At 37.3% G+C, this 18,904-nt stretch overlaps 4 protein-coding genes across 5 annotated transcripts; 2 read left to right on the top strand and 2 right to left on the bottom strand.

The window, feature by feature from the left end:
- Positions 1-3,279: 3,279 nt before the first annotated feature.
- LOC131004401 (cation/calcium exchanger 1-like) lies at positions 3,280-5,741 on the bottom strand. The gene has a single exon (XM_057931086.1). The coding sequence runs from the start codon at positions 5,148-5,150 to the stop codon at positions 3,483-3,485; it is 1,668 nt and encodes a 555-aa protein (XP_057787069.1). The 5' UTR covers positions 5,151-5,741; the 3' UTR covers positions 3,280-3,482.
- A 1,207-nt stretch (positions 5,742-6,948) lies between these two features.
- Positions 6,949-9,628, top strand: LOC131004277 (uncharacterized). Of its 2 annotated transcripts, XM_057930929.1 has the most exons (4): positions 7,070-7,508; positions 8,091-8,349; positions 8,661-8,753; positions 9,416-9,628. In XM_057930929.1, the coding sequence occupies exons 1-3, from the start codon at positions 7,350-7,352 to the stop codon at positions 8,717-8,719; spliced, it is 477 nt and encodes a 158-aa protein (XP_057786912.1). In that variant the 5' UTR covers positions 7,070-7,349; the 3' UTR covers positions 8,720-8,753; positions 9,416-9,628. The 2 variants fall into 2 exon arrangements, with proteins under 2 accessions (XP_057786919.1, XP_057786912.1); XM_057930936.1 differs by lacking the exon at positions 9,416-9,628 and having other exon boundaries at positions 6,949-7,508; positions 8,661-8,934.
- Positions 9,151-11,657, bottom strand: LOC131004269 (protein PNS1-like). The gene is made up of 3 exons (XM_057930920.1): positions 10,896-11,657; positions 9,635-10,781; positions 9,151-9,529 (listed from the first exon to the last, which is right to left on the bottom strand). Exons 2-3 carry the CDS (start codon positions 10,748-10,750, stop codon positions 9,395-9,397), a joined length of 1,251 nt encoding a protein of 416 aa, XP_057786903.1. The 5' UTR covers positions 10,751-10,781; positions 10,896-11,657; the 3' UTR covers positions 9,151-9,394.
- A 1,563-nt stretch (positions 11,658-13,220) lies between these two features.
- LOC131004264 (beta-glucuronosyltransferase GlcAT14A-like) lies at positions 13,221-17,857 on the top strand. The gene is made up of 4 exons (XM_057930910.1): positions 13,221-14,136; positions 14,338-14,413; positions 14,511-14,626; positions 17,173-17,857. The coding sequence occupies exons 1-4, from the start codon at positions 13,659-13,661 to the stop codon at positions 17,679-17,681; spliced, it is 1,179 nt and encodes a 392-aa protein (XP_057786893.1). The 5' UTR covers positions 13,221-13,658; the 3' UTR covers positions 17,682-17,857.
- Positions 17,858-18,904: the final 1,047 nt, after the last annotated feature.

Genomic DNA, 18,904 nt, shown 5'->3' with positions numbered 1-18,904 from the left:
AGAGAAAATGGAGCCCCTTCCAGGAGGAGAGAGAAGGGGCTCCGAGCTCAAAAAACCCTCGCCTCATTGACGAAACGGACAATATCCTTATTCCAACGGCGGTGGCTGCTGATAGGGTTGACCAGTCGGTCCGGACCGGACAGAACCGACAAAACCGAGGACCGAATTTTGAATATTTTTTTGACCGAACCGGACCAACTAAAACCCTAGGATCGAACCAAAACCGGACCGAAACCGCCATCGGTTCTCGGTCAGGTTTGGTCCAAAACCGACCATTTTTAAAATATTAAAAATTAATAATATTAATAAAAATATTAATAAAAACATTAGAAATTAATAAAATATTAAATATATATTTAAAATATATATATTCAGTTCGGTCCAATTTTCATCGGTTTTGGACTCCTCGGGACCGGGACCGAACCGAAATATTTTCGGTCCAAGAAAATAGGACCGGACCGGACCAATACCTGGACCAAAACCGATTCGAACCGAAAAAATTGATCGATTCGGTCCGGTCCGTCGGTTTTGGTTCGATTTTGCTCACCCCTAGCTGTTGAGCAGCCCCGCCGATCTCAATGATCGCCATTGTGTGGAATGCCCGGGGGCTGGGTTCACCCTGGGCATTCCAAGAACTCCACCGTCTTGTGATCGGCGAGAAACCATGGCTACTAGTTATTTCATAAACCAAAATGATTGATCGGAATTGTGATCGTTGGAGATCCCTTTTGGCTTTCGAGGGACATTTCGTTGTTAACCCCTCGAGGGAAGTGGCGGACTGATGCTCTTTTGGAAAATCCCGTTGAATGTGAAAATTAAAAGTTTCTCGTGTGGACATATTGATTGGTCACTATGGACTCTAATATTTGGAGATTTATAGGTTTCTATGGCAACCCCGACGTCACCAAACGTCACCACTCTTGGGAACTCCTTCAGGGCCACGCAGAGATAACCCCGACTAATATCCCTTGGGTTGTTGGAGGCGACTATAATGAGGTTTTAAGTTACAGCGACAAAAGAGGAGGACAAAAGAAATCATGGCCCCAAATGAGAAGCTTTAGAGTGGCAGTTGAAAATTGTGGTTTAAAAGCATTAAAGAATGATGCAGCATACACTTGGAGTAATAAATGCGAGGCATTGATTCAAGAGTTGCTGGATCGTTTCTTCATTAATGAGCCAGGGGTGCTGGCCTTCGGGGATAAACGAGCGCGAGTTCTGGATACTTTTGGATCGGATCATAGGGCGGTACTATACCGCTTTGAGAATAAAGAACAGGGCTCATCAGCAGGTGGCGAAAGACGTTTTCACTTTGAGCAGAAATGGATGCTCGCCGACTCCTTTACAGCAGATCTCCTTGTCAACTGGCGTATGAGCAAAGGGCAGCCGATCCACCACCGTCTTACAGGGTGTCGCACATTCCTCAAGAAATGGGAAGAGTCGGAATATAAAAATCCTACTAAAAAACTGGAGGAGCTTCGTAAGATGAGAGTTCTTCTTTTGAACTCTCAAGAAATGAAAGATGTGAGTAAAGAGCTTTCTGAGATCTCCAAGAAACTTGAACGTTTGACGGAGGCAGAGGAAATACATTGGAAACAAAGATCAAGAGCAAACTGGGCTAGTTTTGGTGATCGAAATACCAAGTTTTTCCACACTTTTGCTTCGGAGAGAAAACGGAAAAATAGAATCGGCCCTCTTTGGGACCCATTCGTGGATTTCAAAAAAGATGATAGAGACAAAGCACTTATCGTCCAGAATTACTTCAAGGATCTATTCCAAACCAGCGCTCCTTCAAAAGAGGATTTCCTTTTGATTACCCAACACATAAAACAGAAATTTAGTGATTCTACTTGCGCTCTGCTTGATGCCCCGTTCACAGGTAAAGAAGTCCGATGCGCTCTCTTCCAAATGAATCCTCATAAGGCTCCGGGGCAGGATGGCTTCCCGCCTCTCTTCTTCCAAAAATATTGGAGCAAAATTGGGGGGGCCGTCACTAACGAGGTCCTTCATATCCTTAACGTCGGAGCTAGCATTAAAGACTAGAATAAGACCCTTATTACTCTCATTCCTAAGGTGACAAAGCCGACTGTTGTGAGCGAATTTCGCCCGATCAGTTTATGCAACTGTACATAGATTCCGATAATATCCACATTAGATTTCAATGAACTTTGACAATTGAAAAAATATATGGAAATGTGAGTTTAAGTTGGATGAAGTCAATTACTTTTCCGCATATCACAAGAAAAACGTCGCGTACAATACAAAGTATCTTTTTAATTAATGTCATATTGCATCTATTTAAATATATATATCAATGCCGAAAATGTATAGGGATAAGATGATCTAAAAAGTAAATAAAAAGAAAATAACTTTTGGCAAAATAAAATATGAATGTCATCATTGGAGAAAATCACCTATATGCTAGAAGGAGCTGTATTTGAACCAAAGAAAATAGAGAGATACAGATAGCGTGAGATATAGAGAAAATAGTTGGTTTTAAAATTAGTAAGGGCAATTTGACCCATTTAGCTAAAATTTGACTAATATTTATTGAAATTATATTTTTGGATGAATTGACATTTCACACTATTAACAATATATATTTTGATCATAAATATTAGATTTTCAGTCAATTCAGTTCAGATTTTTTCTTCTTCTGTTTTCTTCAAAATTTAGATTTTTTGATCGATTCAAATTAGACAAAAATTCGAATACTCACCATAGAACTTATTAGGAAGAACTAATGCTAAATTTAGTACTACATGTATACCAAATATAATATTTATAATCTATGATCACATTCCACATCACATTCATGATTCAACGGTGCATTAAATGAGAACTTTTCTCTAAAGAAATAAGAACAAGTGGTAATATGAACGAAGGGGTGAAAAAATAAATATCTTATCCACCTGTACTTTTTCACACAGGAAATGGGCATGGTTCGTATTTGTTTCCACGGCACGGACCACTTTACACAGAAAAATTAAACCAATGTCGTAACTTTTAAACCAACCATGCTCAAAATAATAAATATACTTAAATAACACGTGTTTCATCCTTTTAGGTAGGCGCCTATACTGTACATTGGCAAGCTAGATATATGCATTATGTATTAAAAAATTCCGGTTTCGTATTGGATTGCCCTACTGCCCACATACGAGGCACATAGAGCAACCTCCAAAAACGTCAATTCGATATTGGAAAAAAGAAAAGAAAAAATTTCATCCCTCATTATATATCAATTCGTAAAATTAGCCGGCGACACCGAACTTTGTCTCGTACCATATAACAAGGAATCTTCATATATTCCAATTAAAATAAAATTTCCCAACTAAAATTTGAGAAACGCAAAACTGCAACCAAGAATAGGTTAAGTAATTGCTTTAGCTAATAACAAATCCTAGTAATAATTATGAACACGCGCTAACATTTGATCTTGGAAAACTGCCGAAACCTCTTACGAGGTGGAAGCAAACGAGATATTAACCTCCGAGTTGGAGTATGCCTAAACCCTTGACAATCCTTAAAAACAGAAAACAGAAGTAAATCGCTAACAAACCAATCCCCAGAGATTTGTCAAGCTGCATATTTCGCTTAGGCAATATAACAAGCGCCCAAAGCAAGCCTCCCATCAAGAACCCCACGGTTTCATACACATCCGAATCTTTGGGGACAGCATATCCCGCCGGATAAACCTTGAACGACGCCAACACGAGAGAGAATCCCAGCCCCACCAGCGTGTTGAAGAGCGGCCCCGCGTAGCAGCCGGATATCGCCACCTGCGCGCCGTCGGCCCCGCCCTTCAACGCCATCGCCAAATTCGAAATCAAGTCGCCTAGCGAGTTCCCCCACGCTAGGACAGTCAGCCCTAGGATCGACGGGCTTATGCCTAAAATGTTGCCGAATGCGACCAGCAACGACACCAGCTCCTGCACTATAATGTACGTCCAAGTTATGCTCATCAGGAAGCATCCGGCCAGCCACGCCAGCAGCCACCTCTTCGGCGGGCCGGAGCTCTTCGTGAAGACGAGCGCCGCCGCGCCAAGGGATATTCCGATGACGATGGATGCTATTAGCAGGGAGAAGCTCGTCCGAGAATCGATGCTCTCTTGCTGCACGATGCACAGGGCTCCGATTAGTACCGGCGCTAGCGTCGCTGAAGATACGGCAAACGGCTTCGACCATTTCTCTTCGCTGACGTCGGGGATTGTGAGCCTTCTCGGCAGCGAAAGCGGCAATTCTAGAACAAAGAGAAATAGATTCAAGTAGCGACAACACCGAGATTCGCGGAGATTCTCTGATTTTTCCGAAACAGAGGCCTTCTCCTCATCAGCATACTCCAACAACGGCACCTCCACATCTCCAAAATCATCCAAAACTTGACTGTGACGGACCGTCGCCTCCTTCCGCCGGAGAAATTGCATAACGGAGACAAGAGCAATATAGAGAAAGTATATACAGAAGAAACACAGCGCAAACCAGAAATTAATCCTCTCGAAAATGTTCATCATGATGACGCAGCAGAGCACAAAGAGGAAGAATAGCACATCCCTCACGAAGCTCGCCTTGTCCACCCGGACCCCCCGCGACGAGACCGCGATGCTCACGACGCCGACGACGAAGCACGAGATGAAGAAGGCGCCGCCGAGGACGCTGCTGAGGCCGACGTCGGCGTCGCCGGAGCGCGTGAAGGAGATCACGCTGGAGAAGACGTCGTTGGCGCCGTTCCCCAGCGGGAGAAGCGTGGTCCCGGCGATCGTCGGGGACAGTCTCAGCACGCGCGACAGGCTCTCCACGGAGGGGCAGAAGTACTCCGCCGTCGTGTTGCCGAGGACGTAAAACAGCACCACCAGCCATAGCAGCAGCAGAAAATACCCGAGCACGGGGGAATCGCCGCAGGCGCAGTAGAAGATGTCGAGGTAGTTCAAGTAGCCGTTGCTGCAGCCGCTGCTCGACCTCACGTAGGCGCATTTCGCTCGATAATCGGCGATTTCACGAACGCCGCTGCAATCATCGGTGGCCGAGAAGAGGAGGAGCGCGGAGTTGTTCGATTGCGCAGTAGGAGAAACGGCGAAGATGTACAAGGAGACGAAGAGAGAGAAAGAGAAGCTGATAGAGAGAGAGAGCGCCTTGTTTCTGAAAAAATCCATTCAAATGAATCCGCAAAGTGTGAGATAACGTGAATTAAATCAGAGTGGTGGCGGCGAATCGGACATAACTATAAGACTCCGCAGACACGGGTGGTATCTGAGGTAGGAATGTTTGGTCCGAGCTTGTGGTTGGGACTAAGTTAATTAGGCAATCTTTTGGGTTTGGGATTTTTGAAATTGTGGGTTTGCTTAATTCCATATTCGCCCCAAACACAACCGAATCCAATCACAGCTTTCGATAAAGATGCTTCACACTTTTTCAAACACTTTGCACCAAAGTTTTAGCATTCGCTTGCGAATAACTCAAACCATAACCTAACATTAATAATTAATTAATTAATTAATAATATGGTGTTAAATAAATAAATGATTGAGTCGTGCAATTATTGTAGCGGTAGTTTTGAGCCCATATGTGTTTGGGGAAGTGGGCGAGCAAAGGATAAGGTAAGAATCGGTCACCACCAATGCATGAAGGAAGGAGTTTGTTTGACTAGATAAGGTTAGAAGAAAGGAATTGTACAACAACATGAGATGAAGATGATGCTCATGCAATAACTGTCCTCGTGAACAGGATGCTCATTGCTCGGTGTAAACTTGTTTGGAATCATTTGGATAAAATGATTCACAACTTTCGGGAAAAAAGAAGGAACGTTTATCAAATGTAGCGCTTCAAAAATACATAAAACTGTCAACTTACATATTCATTAAAAAAAATGGTTGACAAAGAGTCCAACACTAGACCACAAAAAAAGAAAAGAATAAATAAAATCAAACTTTGCGACATGGTAACTTGGTAAGTAGAAAAATGTCTCATTATGTAAGATGCAAGAAATAAATACGGTGAAAGTTAGAAACAACCTCGTAGTCAAATAAAAACATATTCTTTCAAATTATAGAAGAAAAAAAAGTTCCAACAAACCTACATATGGTACTGTACAGGTACAACAAGTAGTAAGATTTTCATGCCTAAAAGTTTAGACCAAGAAGTTCAATTTCTCACCCTCTTTCCCAATTCAAAGAAAAAACATGTAAAAGGATAAAAAAAAAACAATTCTTAATTGGGGATGCTATAAGCCTATAATAAGTGGGTCACACACACTTATCCCATAAGGACGCGATTAGAAAATGAGGAGAATAATATATTTTCACATTTTTTTTCATTATTTTCACATATTTACTATGATTAAAAAAAAACCTTCGGACATGGTGGAATATTTGATCAACAGCTCTTTTTTCACTCATTTTCTCTCCAATATTAGATATTATTTTTGGATAGTGGTGTGAAATTATTTTTCCAACATTTTTTTCTCATCTTTTTTCATATTTTCTTATTCATTCTTTTGTAATGAAAAATTTACAATCAAAATAAACGCACCCTAGGTGAAGAAAATAGTTTATTCAATAGATAATATAATTTTGATTTTGTATTTATATTGGTTCACATCGATTATTAATTTTCTCCTCAATAAAATTAGAGAAAAAGTACTAATGTATCATTTAGTTTTAAATTTAAATTACACTATCGAAAAGAGCAACCTCACTATTAACTTTTTTATAATTCCTCCGTCCATAATAAAATTTCTATTTTTTCTCTTTTGGGATGTTTACAAAAAACTTTTTATTCTATTTTTAGATTATACCTCATCACTTATAATATTTTACTATTTACTTTTATTAATTTTTCACCTTTTCATCACTATTAATATTAATTACAATATCTTTTCACCACTCACATTATACTTAATAATCTTGTCTTAAAATCTTATAAACGTTCTTGAGGAGCCAGATCAATTCAATTGGATATGGGCCTATGTTCTCAAAACATAAAACCTAGACTACCTAGTCCCAGCTCTAAAATTATCCATCTAATCCAAATCCAACCATATATATTTGATCACTACGAAATGAAGGTTCAATCTAAAATCGCGTTTACGCTGCTTAGTTAGTTCCAGTACGGTTCATACGGTAACAAATTGTAGTGTTCAAACAAGAGAGGAGCTGAAGACACTGTGGATCGTTATTCGTTAATATCGAGTAAAGGAAGAAGAGGAAACTATCGAAGTCATCGAACAACAGCTGATAGCTGATCAACAGCTCAAATTGAGAGAAAGAAGCTACAAAGATAACATATATACATACAATCTTTATATAAAACACGAATAGTATTCATTCGCTTTCATTTTCAAATTGCCCCAGGAAATGGACTGTGCTCTGAGAATTGCACCTTCTTCGCCCAAGATTCCCCTTTTCCATCATCGTTTGCACAATAATTCGACGGTTCTTCACACGATAGGTTATGGAATTAACCGCAACGACGCCGTCTTGCTCACTTCTTCATCGTTTGGTTCTCCCGCTAGGGTTAGTGGTTGTGATTCTAAATTTCAATTTCTGTTTTCTATTGTTGGATGATTTTTTTGCTCCGAAACTAGTTCAGTGGCAATCTATTGCTGAATGCTTGACTGGTTGACTAGCAGAGCCTTTGTCTATGAGTATTAGTATGAGAAAGGCGGTAATACTTGGCATAATTAGTTGGAAATTAATGTGTACCATGATGAAGAACAACAGCTGGAGCATTGTAATTTAGGATTGTGATTTTGGTAACTGTCGCACTTGCAAAGACTCTGTTCTTTGGGATGCTAGCTTGATGAAATTAAGATTGCCTAGCTATATTTTGCAGCCTTGTGTGTGTCTCAGAAAAGGCGGTGTCATTGGTGATGGACAGAATTCATGATTCTTCTAACTCATTTTATGTGTGTGTGTGTGTGTTCGTTCTTGGTCAGTTGTCTGGAATATACTGCCATTATAAGCTCTCTGAGAAGCATGTCAATTTTGTCTTGTGGGGGTATCTTATATCGGAATGATTTGATGTGCCTTGGACTAATATGATATTCTTCTGTGCATAATTTAAATTTACTTAGTGGATATAGAATCATGTTGCAGGTTGTTCGCTGCGCTGCTGGGGATGTGAGGCGAATAAGTAGTCTTGAATCTCTTTTCTGTTATGATAAACCTATTCCTGAGGAAATAATTGAGAAACCTGTTGGACTTGCCTTGACTGAGAAGAATGTTGGAGTAAATCCTCGATGCTCTAGTTGTCTGGCTAAAGGAGCGATACTTTGTGCAACTTGTTCGGGGTCAGGCTTATATGTGGACTCTATCTTGGAGAGTCAAGGAATCATTGTAAAAGTTCGATGTTTAGGTATTGTTCTTAGAGAGTTTATTGACATTGTTTTCTCTGTATGTGATTCTAGTTAGTTGCTAATGATCTATTTATCATTTGTATTCCGTTTATAACATGTGTGTGGTGAGTTTCTTTATTTTTAAAAAGAAAACCATATTTTTCCATATACATTGTAACCATATCATGTGTTCAGAAAACAAGCCAAAGAAACCAAAATTGATGGAGACCAACTGCTTGTCATAAAACTTTTTGGTCTTAGGAATTAGGATTGAGAGGATGATGTCTGATAACAACGACGAAAGTACTTACGTCCCTCTTTTACCATGCAGGTTGTGGAGGAACAGGGAATACCATGTGTTCAGAATGTGGTGGCCGGGGTCATCTTTGATTTGGCTTCATGTTTAATATGGATTGCATAGAAGGTTTGTTTCTCACTGAACTAGCTATAACCTGGGACATGTAATGCAAACCTGCAGAAATCTTGATTACAGATCTTCAACATGTGTAGGCTTTTGCTTTTATCTTCTTGTTGTATCATACAAGGAAACAAAATTTATTGAATTCGGCTACATTGTTATTGATATAATATTTCTCTGCTGTAAATTCTGCGCCCATGATTGCTAGTACATTCCCAAATTAAGAAAAATAGAATAGAAATCTGCTGAAATGTCATATATCCCTGTCTTTGGAGCTCATAAACTGATCTATATTTATTGTGTTTGATGCTCATTGCTCGAGTAATAAGGACTAAGGAGATATGCTGAAGGGTCCGTCTATCGATTATATAAAAGAAATGGCGGAGTAGAAGACTTATTGAGTGAGGAAAACTGTGCAACACCTTATGCCAACACTAATTGAAAATTCTAGACTAAGTAAAATCTTTGTTTACCAACATTGTCGTAATAAAGGGTACGTAGTAGGGTACAGCAGCTCATGGCATGTTTTGCTCTAAGGTCTAGCATTTGAATATTGGAAAGTTCTCTAACTATTTATGCACACTGTCTAGAAATAGGCACGAAGAATCCATTGTACTTGGACTATAAGGAGAAAATTTCTTGTGACTTTACACTTGTGATCTTTGTAGCTCCTGCATATAAGCTGGGATGGCAGTGCCAAATTGCTGGCTTTGGGGATTCTCTGCATATGCTACGTAATACGCCATTATGCTGGCTTGTACCCATGCCATGGCCACCCTATTCTGCAATTTTAGAGTTTAAAATTGTTCAGAGTTCATGACATTTAAAAACTCTCATCACTTCCTACAAAGAAGCAAGAATATATAGTAAATTTGAGATCAGCTTACTGTGAGATATCCAGTCAAGAAGGCGTAGATGCACACTTCTGTTGCATAGTTCTTGTGAATAACAAGTGCCCAAGTACCTCCCAGTAGTGCACAGACGGATCCTGCCGCCACCCCAGATAGGAAGCAGAACGAACTAGTCAGGTCAGAATCGATCAACTTTTCCATCCCAGCTCTTTTAAACATTTCCCATGTATCCATTGATGCCTGCACAATCCCTTTGTTGTATACCCCTACATGCACAAGAGCCCATCTGTTTCCATATGCCACAATCCTTGATGCAACTCCGGAACAGCAGTTTGCACATGAGAACATGAACTCATCAACATCCCCTGAAACCAAACTCACTGCTCGAGCTGAACCACGAATAACAGTAAGAACTGGTATGAGAATTGAGCCGAAGCAAATATTGCCCATTGAATATTTAGCTGCAGTTTTCACTACTGCCTTGAAATCAACTTCTATTCCACATGTGAATTGCATGTATTTGATGTGTGCTACTGTGACTTGCATCATATTCTTGATGATTTGTGTGGTCCATGTCAAGCTTCCTAGGATCAGGATAATGAATAGGGTGTCGACCATGGTTCTGGTCGCAGCGGCTCCTCCAATGCCGGCCATCAAGATACATGAGTAGAGAGTGCTGGCAATGATTGATAGAACTACACTAGTCTTGACTTTAAGCGGATTATATGCAATAGATGCTTTTAGTATTCTGCTAGAATGCTCAAACCTAGGATTAACCCAGCATGCATACAAGGATTGCAATATGGAGAAAATTAGTGCAATTACTGATGCTGCTAGACTCCCTGGAGTGCCTATAGAGACGAGTAGAATCCCAAACGAGCATGTAAGAAGAGGGCTTAGCCAGAATGTAGCCTTGAGAGTTCTTGAAGGGTTGAAACCTGTCAATGCTTGCCATGAGAATCCTAAGACTCCGGCGCAAGCTGTTGAAGAGAGGACTAGTATGTACCACTTCTCAGGATGGAAATGACGGTTGCGGGCAGCTGTTAGCACGCCACACACCGTGAGGAATATCACTAGGATAGTGATTAGAAGCAAGTGAATGTAGAAAAGGTGCCGGAAAAGCTTGCCGAGGAAGTTCCCCTCCCTCCTCATCTCGATCCACGTACCATTCGTTTTCTTTTATCTGCACTCAGTGGAAATGACGAGGAATCAAGGAGCATGCACAAAATTTGAACTCACGAGGAGTATTTCTTGATTCAAGAAACAATGGAAAGGAGAGGGAGGGAGAGAGAGAGACCTTAATTCTTGATAAAGGCCAGTCAGTAGGCTGTGGATCTTGAGTTTCAACTGTTTGCAATGAACTCCTCAGAATCTGCGGTTGATTTTGAACTTCAAACCCATTTCAAGAAACGAAATTAGTTGAAGTCTTCTTCGAGGCATATATATATATACATGCATGTGTGAGAGTATGTGCTTGTATGTATACATTTAGACGCCACTATGCTCTACTCCATTATCCCATTTTTTCTCGAGAAAAGTATAAGAAATAGGGGTAATGATAAGGGTGGATAAAGCGAGTTAGGAGCGGTTACGTATTTAAGAGACTCTCATGGCTCTCGTGGAGCAGTTGGTTAATTATCAGAAATGCGTTTTGGCATTTGTATTTACTAAAATCGGCTCTACGTTTTTGCTTTTTTACTTAAAAAAAGGGGGAAAAGCATAAAGAAGGTGGTGTTTGTTATCAATGCTTTTGGTTAACCAATCTTTAGGCTTAGGGTTATATTGAATGGGCTTCCTTTTTTAATGAAATTCGTATTTTGGATTTATATATGGTCTTCTTATTTTCCTTCTTCTTCTTCTTCTTCTTCTTCTAGGAAGATGTTCGATTTATAGTTAGATGTAGCTCAGGTAACGGGATCACTTAGAAAATAGAGAAAAGAATAATAAAACTCGCAAATAATTTTATTTATCATTCTTCATTCTACTTTATGCATATGTGATAAGTGATCGATATTAGCCGTAGTGTCGTGTGTTTATAGCGTTCTACTGTAGCAAGCTATGGTCTTCTAAACAAGCTGTCGTGTTTGGTTGAATACATTACTTTCTTCACATATATAAAAGAAAGATTCTTGCAAATTTGAGTTCGAATTCTTCTTTTTCGAAATCAAAGGCTGCTTTATTGATTTACATAAAATTACTAAAGTCATTAAGAACATGAACTTTTCTTTCGTTATCGTTGTTTAGATACAAGATACATATATGAAATTCTATATATTATATAATAAATTAGCCAAGTTAGTAAAAATTATAATTAAATATTTAAACAAATGGATTAACAATCCATACAATGTGAGTGAGACTTTAACAAATGATGTTGTAAGAGAGACCATTTTTTATGTCTCAATTTTACCGTCTGGCTATGCCTTGACGGCGCTTTTATTTCGTTATCCAAACAAGGCTAAGAGTGAACATGTATGACCCTTATGGATAATATTTCATTGTAAATTTATCACAAGAAAATGAAAGATATTTTTCCCTTGAATCCCCCATTTCTTCTCACTAATTTCTTATAAAAATTAATTTTGCGATTTTGTATTCTTATCTTTTACTTCAAATAGAGATAATATTATCATGGGGTATTAGTGTAGTAATATTATTCCTTCTTGAATTGAAAACGAGAAATAAGAAATGATAAAATTCTTTGTTTAAAAAAATGAGGAATTTAAAGGCATTTTTATGATAAAATTATAATTGAAGTGAACATAATCTTATCACGGTCAAATCGTAATTCCTATGACATGATAATGGAATCTTGAAATTTATCTAACAAGACATGATGTCTTGGTGGATTCCGTCTATAACTTTCGTAACACTAATGTATAAGAAAACCAAAAAGTTATAATTTGTGTTTGGAAGGAAAAAATATAGTATTTGTTTAAACTCATAGATTGATTTAGTAATAATTTTAGCTTCGAACTTTGTTTTTGATATAGTGATAATTTTTGTCTGTTATTGATTTTGTTGTGGAAAAGTTCAATTAACTGTCGAATTTTACATGTGACATTTCATCTCAATATAACTAAAACTCCTAATTGTTTATTTACTTAAATATTTATAAACTGAAACTATTATATGTATGTAGATAATTATAAATTTATAATAGGTGTTTTTTAACGAGAGGCCCAATTTAAAATTTGTGGCCATAAAGGCCCACCTCAGTTGTGTGTAGTTCAAAGAAATGGTAATAAGCATGTTGATTGTAACTCACCACTTAAAAATAGACTAGGCATGTGACTAGTTGCACAAGGCAACACAGCTAGTCACACACGTTTAACAATTACAAATTGTAAGCAAAAATGACTTCATTCTACTTGATAAAAAGCATACAGTATTTAAGATGATACAAATACAATAAGGCATGGTATAAAAAATTAAAGAGGCCACATTAGGAAGAGGCTGTTTGTTTTAATTTTTTTTTAGTTGTTGTATAATTGAACAAGTCCACTTATTGTAAGCCCATCAAGATAACAGTGATGGTTTTCAAATTGATAGTGAAATGAATTTCTTAATATATCTAACGGAATACATTGCCATATTAATATGTTTTAATTACATATTAATCAACTCATGTATGTAGTAGTATATATAAATCTTCCCTTAGCTAAAGAGAATTTTGTATATAAAAATTTGATCATGTTATGTGAAGTTGAACTCGAATATGAGTGATATATGTTAGGATAAACCTCGAAAATTATATTATACCAACCTTTAATCAAGGAGAAAAAAAGGAGCATACACAAAGTGACAATTGAAACTTCAGCTTTGAACTTTGGGAGTCTCCTTCCCTTCCAAGAAAGGTAGCCCACTACACATCCCACATCTACACTCTTCCCCCACCCCCTCTCTCTTGATTCCACTTCAAGAAATAACTACCACCAAACTATCTCTCTCTTCTTTAATGAAAGCTCTGAATTACAGAGTGCTCTCTCTTTCTCTTGATTTCAGTTGAAAAAGAAACAAGCACTAAACTAATGCTCCAACCTCAATTAAAATCACACAAATGGACATGAAGCTCTTCACCTTATCTTTCATCCTAACCTCTCTCCTCTACCTGTCTGTCCTCTACATCCCCACAATGACGAGAATCCCCAAAGCAGCAACCACCTTCATCCTCCCACAACATCACAACCCCTACAACGCCACCTTCGCCTACCTCATCTCCGCCTCCTCCGGCGACACCATGAAGCTCAAACGCCTCATGCTCGCCCTCTACCACCCGGCCAACCACTACCTCATCCACCTCGACGCCTCCGCCCCCGCCGACGACCACCGCGAGATCGCCCGCTTCGTCTCCACCAATGACGTCTTTGCCCAAGTTGGGAATGTGTGGATCGTCAAGAACCCCAATTTGGTCACTTACAGAGGCCCCACCATGCTCGCTACAACCCTCCACGCCATGGCCATGCTGCTCAGAACTGCGAAATGGGATTGGTTTATCAATCTCAGTGCCTCTGATTACCCTTTGATCACTCAAGATGGTATGGTGAGTGCTCTTTCTTTTTTTCTTTTTAATTTTTGGTTTCTGAAAATAAATGATTTTAAAAATTGTGTGATGGTGTTTCATTAATCCCTTTGCTTACATGTAGCAATATAATCTAAATGATTTGTATAATTAGTGTTTTTAGATGGCGTGGTTTCAATATAATTCTGTTGATTCTTGTTTGCTTTCCATAATGCAGATCTGATTCATGCCTTCTCAGACTTGCCTAAAGATCTCAACTTTGTTCAGCACACTAGCCACTTGGGTTGGAAATTGTAAGTATGAATGTACAAATTTGAATTATAAATCGAAAATAAAATAAAGTAAAGAGGCCCATTTTTATTTAATTTTATTTATTTCATTGAAATGCAGGAATAAAAGAGGGAAGCCAATTATAATAGACCCGGGTTTGTACAGTGCAAATAAATCTGAGATCTGGTGGGTGATTAAACAAAGAAGTCTGCCCACTGCTTTCACACTTTATACTGGTAAGTTTCCTTCAAATTTTCTTTTTATTCTATACTTTTATTTCCCCACTTTCTAAGTCATATATTTTTTGTGGCGTTCGAAAAGTAAGGTCATATTTTAGTTTGTGGCTCACAAAATTAGGGAAGGATATTAGCATTCCAGCAAACACCACATGTTAGATTCCAGAACAATGCTCCATAAAAAATATCCATAAAGTACATGTTCCATAACTCATGATTTATACCCACATCTGTATATACATGCATATATAAACAGTAAAACATTAATTCAAGTTTGGCCATATCAAAAAAAATAATGCTGTATTTTGTATTTTTTTATATATAGTATCGATGTTATATTTTAATCTTAGACACATAGCTTTTATGGAGTATATCTTTCATTACTTCCAAATTAAATGAAGTTTGTAAGTACATTTTTTGAATTATAACTTACACATATTTTTTGATTGTTTGATGTTGGAAGTTTATCAGAAAAAAAAATAGAGGAAGAGACAAATAAGAGTGGGTTTTGTAAGTGGAGTTTAATGAACGACTTATGAATTTAAAAGTGAAGGGATATGATATTTGATTGTTAGCTAGCTGTGGGTGGTGGGTGGCAAATATATAGAGAAGAGTCTAATAGTTTGGTGGTGATTTCATTTAGTTAATATAATCAGTTACTTTCATTGTTATCAACTCTAGGATAGTGGATTATAAAACTTATAGGTACATCATACCTAACTTAAATTATCACCGTTATGCCAATATTATTAATTCCCTACCAAATCTCACCCCAACTGCCTTCTATGCTTTTATAGTATTTGTTTTATTCTTTTTCGTATTCACCTGTTTTGATGTTTTGTATATTCTTTTGTAAATGCAAGGATAGCATGTCTCTAAATTATTCACTTATTTAATTATAAAATTGATATTTTACCGATTAAACTGCTTCATGGTCAAAATTATTTAGAGACAAACTCCATCCACCTAAAAATGACTTATTTCCTTTAGACACGAAAATTATGAAAAATGTATAAAATTGGATAAAATTGGTAGGAATGATACCTTTTTCAAAAGTTAGTTATTATTTTCTATAAAAATGAGTCGATTTTAATGAGATGGACCAAAATGGAAAACGATTCATTTTTAGTTGGATGTACGATAGAAAATGAGATCCCATGTTCCATAATTTAGTGTATCCCATCATGTACTACTCTTAATTTGTTGTAATTTTTATTTTTTTTTCAATTTTAATTTACTATGCTTTAATATAATAAAAGGATACTCTATTCGTTCCATTATTGTTGGCTTGTTTTTCTTTTTGGGGTGTCCCATTAATATTGATATGTTTCTATTTTTGTAATGATTTTACACTACAATCAATGTGCTCTCACACACCTTTATACACTACAATCTTATTTTCCTAAATACACGTGTCCAAAAGAAATAAGCCAACAATAATGGGACGGATGGAGTACTATTAACAAGGGTTGACTCATTCAATTAAAGCTTATAATTGTCTTTTTATTTTTATTTAGATTAATTAATTCAAAGTTAGGATTAATATTTAACTTTTAATGATAAATATTAATTAGAATTTATAATACAATAATATATTTTATTTTTATAATAAATAATTATAAAATAGAGAGATTAAAAGTGGTACAAAGTGAAAATTATGGGATAGAGTATTCCATCCGAAACAGTTGGAGTAAAATTAGTAAAATTATGAAAGGAATAGTGAAGCATTTGTATAAGTTGTCGGGCGCAACAGGCAATTTACACAATACTTTAGCATGTGAAGATCTAGAAAATTTATCTTTGAACCTCATTTTCAATTTAAAATTTAACACTAAAAACAAAAAAGGAATTTTGAGTTGCATTATCCAGAATTAGAAATCGCATTTTTTTGTGACCCAGAAATCTCGCAGTTATTCATAGCCTCATAGGTTCACTGTCTCCCCACGTGCTCCATATTCGATGAAAGGCGCGTTCACACTTCACACCGACGCACCCCTTTTTTATTTTTTTTTTGAAAAAAAAGAACTATTTGAGATTCGATCTCGAGGTCAATGAGATTCTTTCGGCTGGGCATACAATGTCCCTAGCCCAGCTATTGGGCCCAATATTTCATTTGGTATCTCATATCTTAGGCCGAGAACCAAAATTATTTTGTCTGTGGCCCAAGTCAGTTTTTGAGTACCTCATATTCTTCAAAGCTTCATCTGTATAGGAATATATTTATGGTATGTCACGTGGTTTTAGTGTGCGTGTAGGTGTGTGTGTTATTTTTTTTTTTCATTTTTGGCCTGAATCTTTTTCCAGTCAATCTGAATTTTTCTGGGCCGGTTTGAATATTTTTGTTTTGGCCATATTTGACCAGGACAGCTATAGTGTGTATCAAGTTTGGACCCTAAAGTGATTAATGATTAATACTATAGGTCTTGAGTTCAAGTTAACCGTGGTTACACATGTGCATTTAGATTCAAATATTTGAGCATCTAATTAACCTAAACACCTACAAAAACACAGTTAATTAGATGGTATTAAGTTGGAGTTTGATGCAGGATCAGCATGGACAGTCCTATCAAGATCCTTTGCAGAATACTGCATAGCAGGGTGGGACAACCTCCCCAGAAGCCTCCTCCTCTACTACACCAACTTCGTCTCCTCTCCCGAGGGCTACTTCCAGACTCTGCTGTGCAACTCGGAGGAATTCAAGAACACCACCCTCAACCACGACCTTCACTACATCACATGGGACATTCCTCCCAAGCAGCACCCCAGGTCACTAGGTCTCAAGGATTACAGGAAGATGATCCTCAGCAACAGACCCTTTGCGCGCAAGTTCAAGAAGAACGACCCCGTTTTAAACAAGATTGATCGAGATCTTCTCAAGAGGGGCAGCCGCCAGTTCGCGCATGGTGGCTGGTGTTTCCAAGGCGGACCCGAATGCTCCAAGCTGCAGGGGGAGAATTATGGGGTTTTGAGGCCCGGAACTGGTTCAAGGAGGTTGAGGATTCTGCTTAATAACTTGGTTTCTGCTCAGAATTTTCGTAGAAAACTATGTAGATAAATTCAATTCACCTTTTTTTTTTTTTTAGAATTGAAATATGGTTTGTCATACACGAGGGATGATGGTGTGGTATAGAAGAATTGAAAGAGGAAAGTTTCTTATGTGCTGAATAAATTTGATGGAGTTGAAGAAATAAATTACTCCTTTGTGGTTCGGCCTTAGGGCCGGGTTTTGTATCTTATGGAGTACAATGTACATGCATATTTAGCTAACATCAGTTAAAATAAAAATCACCCTTAAAATAAACATTTAGAATCTATAATGTGCCGTAAAAAGAGGAGCATTAAAAACTACAAAAGCTATATCTTCATCTTTTTCAATTTCATGGTCTTCTGCATCAATTATCATATAAACACAAAGAAATATACAGTCCACTACCTCAAGACAAAAAAATAAATAAATAAATCTTTGATTACATATTGCATGCAATTGGGTTCAACATGAACTAATTCACACATAAATATAAACTAATTCGCACACAAACATAAACTAATATGCACTGCAATATAAATTTACCAGAAAACATCAAATTTAGAAAAAATATTGTATTAAAAAAAATGACCGACCAATTTCATCCACCGTATATGTTTGTTTGAAGAACAATGAACGTGATAGCAGAACTAAACTGAAAGCCATGACAGTACTACATTTTTCATTAAAGTATAACTTATTTAACCCTGTTTATATTATGCATATAAAAAAGGAAAAAAAAAAACTAAAATTAATCTTAAACTTTAAAAATTCAAGATAGATGGATAAATTTATTCTACATTCTTACAATAAAAATGATTTTTATTTGAATTCACCTCAACATGTATGCATATCTGAAAGTAAAATTGTAGGCAATTATAGCGTCCACCTATTTATTGGACATAAAACATCTTATCAACTGAACATTACTTGGTCCATAGTAAACCAATATTCTCAAAGTGGGCCGGAAACAGGTACGGACCATCAACTGTGATCGGATATATACCCATCACTTGGACCATTTCAAAAACTAATAATTACCCACATATAATATAATATTGGAGTAGTATATTTAAAGAAAAACTAATATTATATATTTATTTAAATAGCATCTATAGATTTTGTTACTGAAAACTTGAATATAAAAATGTAACATGGAAATCGAATCACCTCGTGCGTATCAATAGTGTCTTCGGGAACAAGAGGATTTTGTTGTGTTAGATTGCAAAAGGGGTAATCCTAGGGTTTAACTA

Source organism: Salvia miltiorrhiza, chromosome 1 (assembly GCF_028751815.1).
Source record: "Salvia miltiorrhiza cultivar Shanhuang (shh) chromosome 1, IMPLAD_Smil_shh, whole genome shotgun sequence".
Classification (NCBI taxonomy): Eukaryota; Viridiplantae; Streptophyta; class Magnoliopsida; order Lamiales; family Lamiaceae; genus Salvia; species Salvia miltiorrhiza.
The sequence above is the reverse complement of the archived record's forward strand: the minus strand, read 5'-3'. Positions and strand labels throughout refer to the sequence as shown.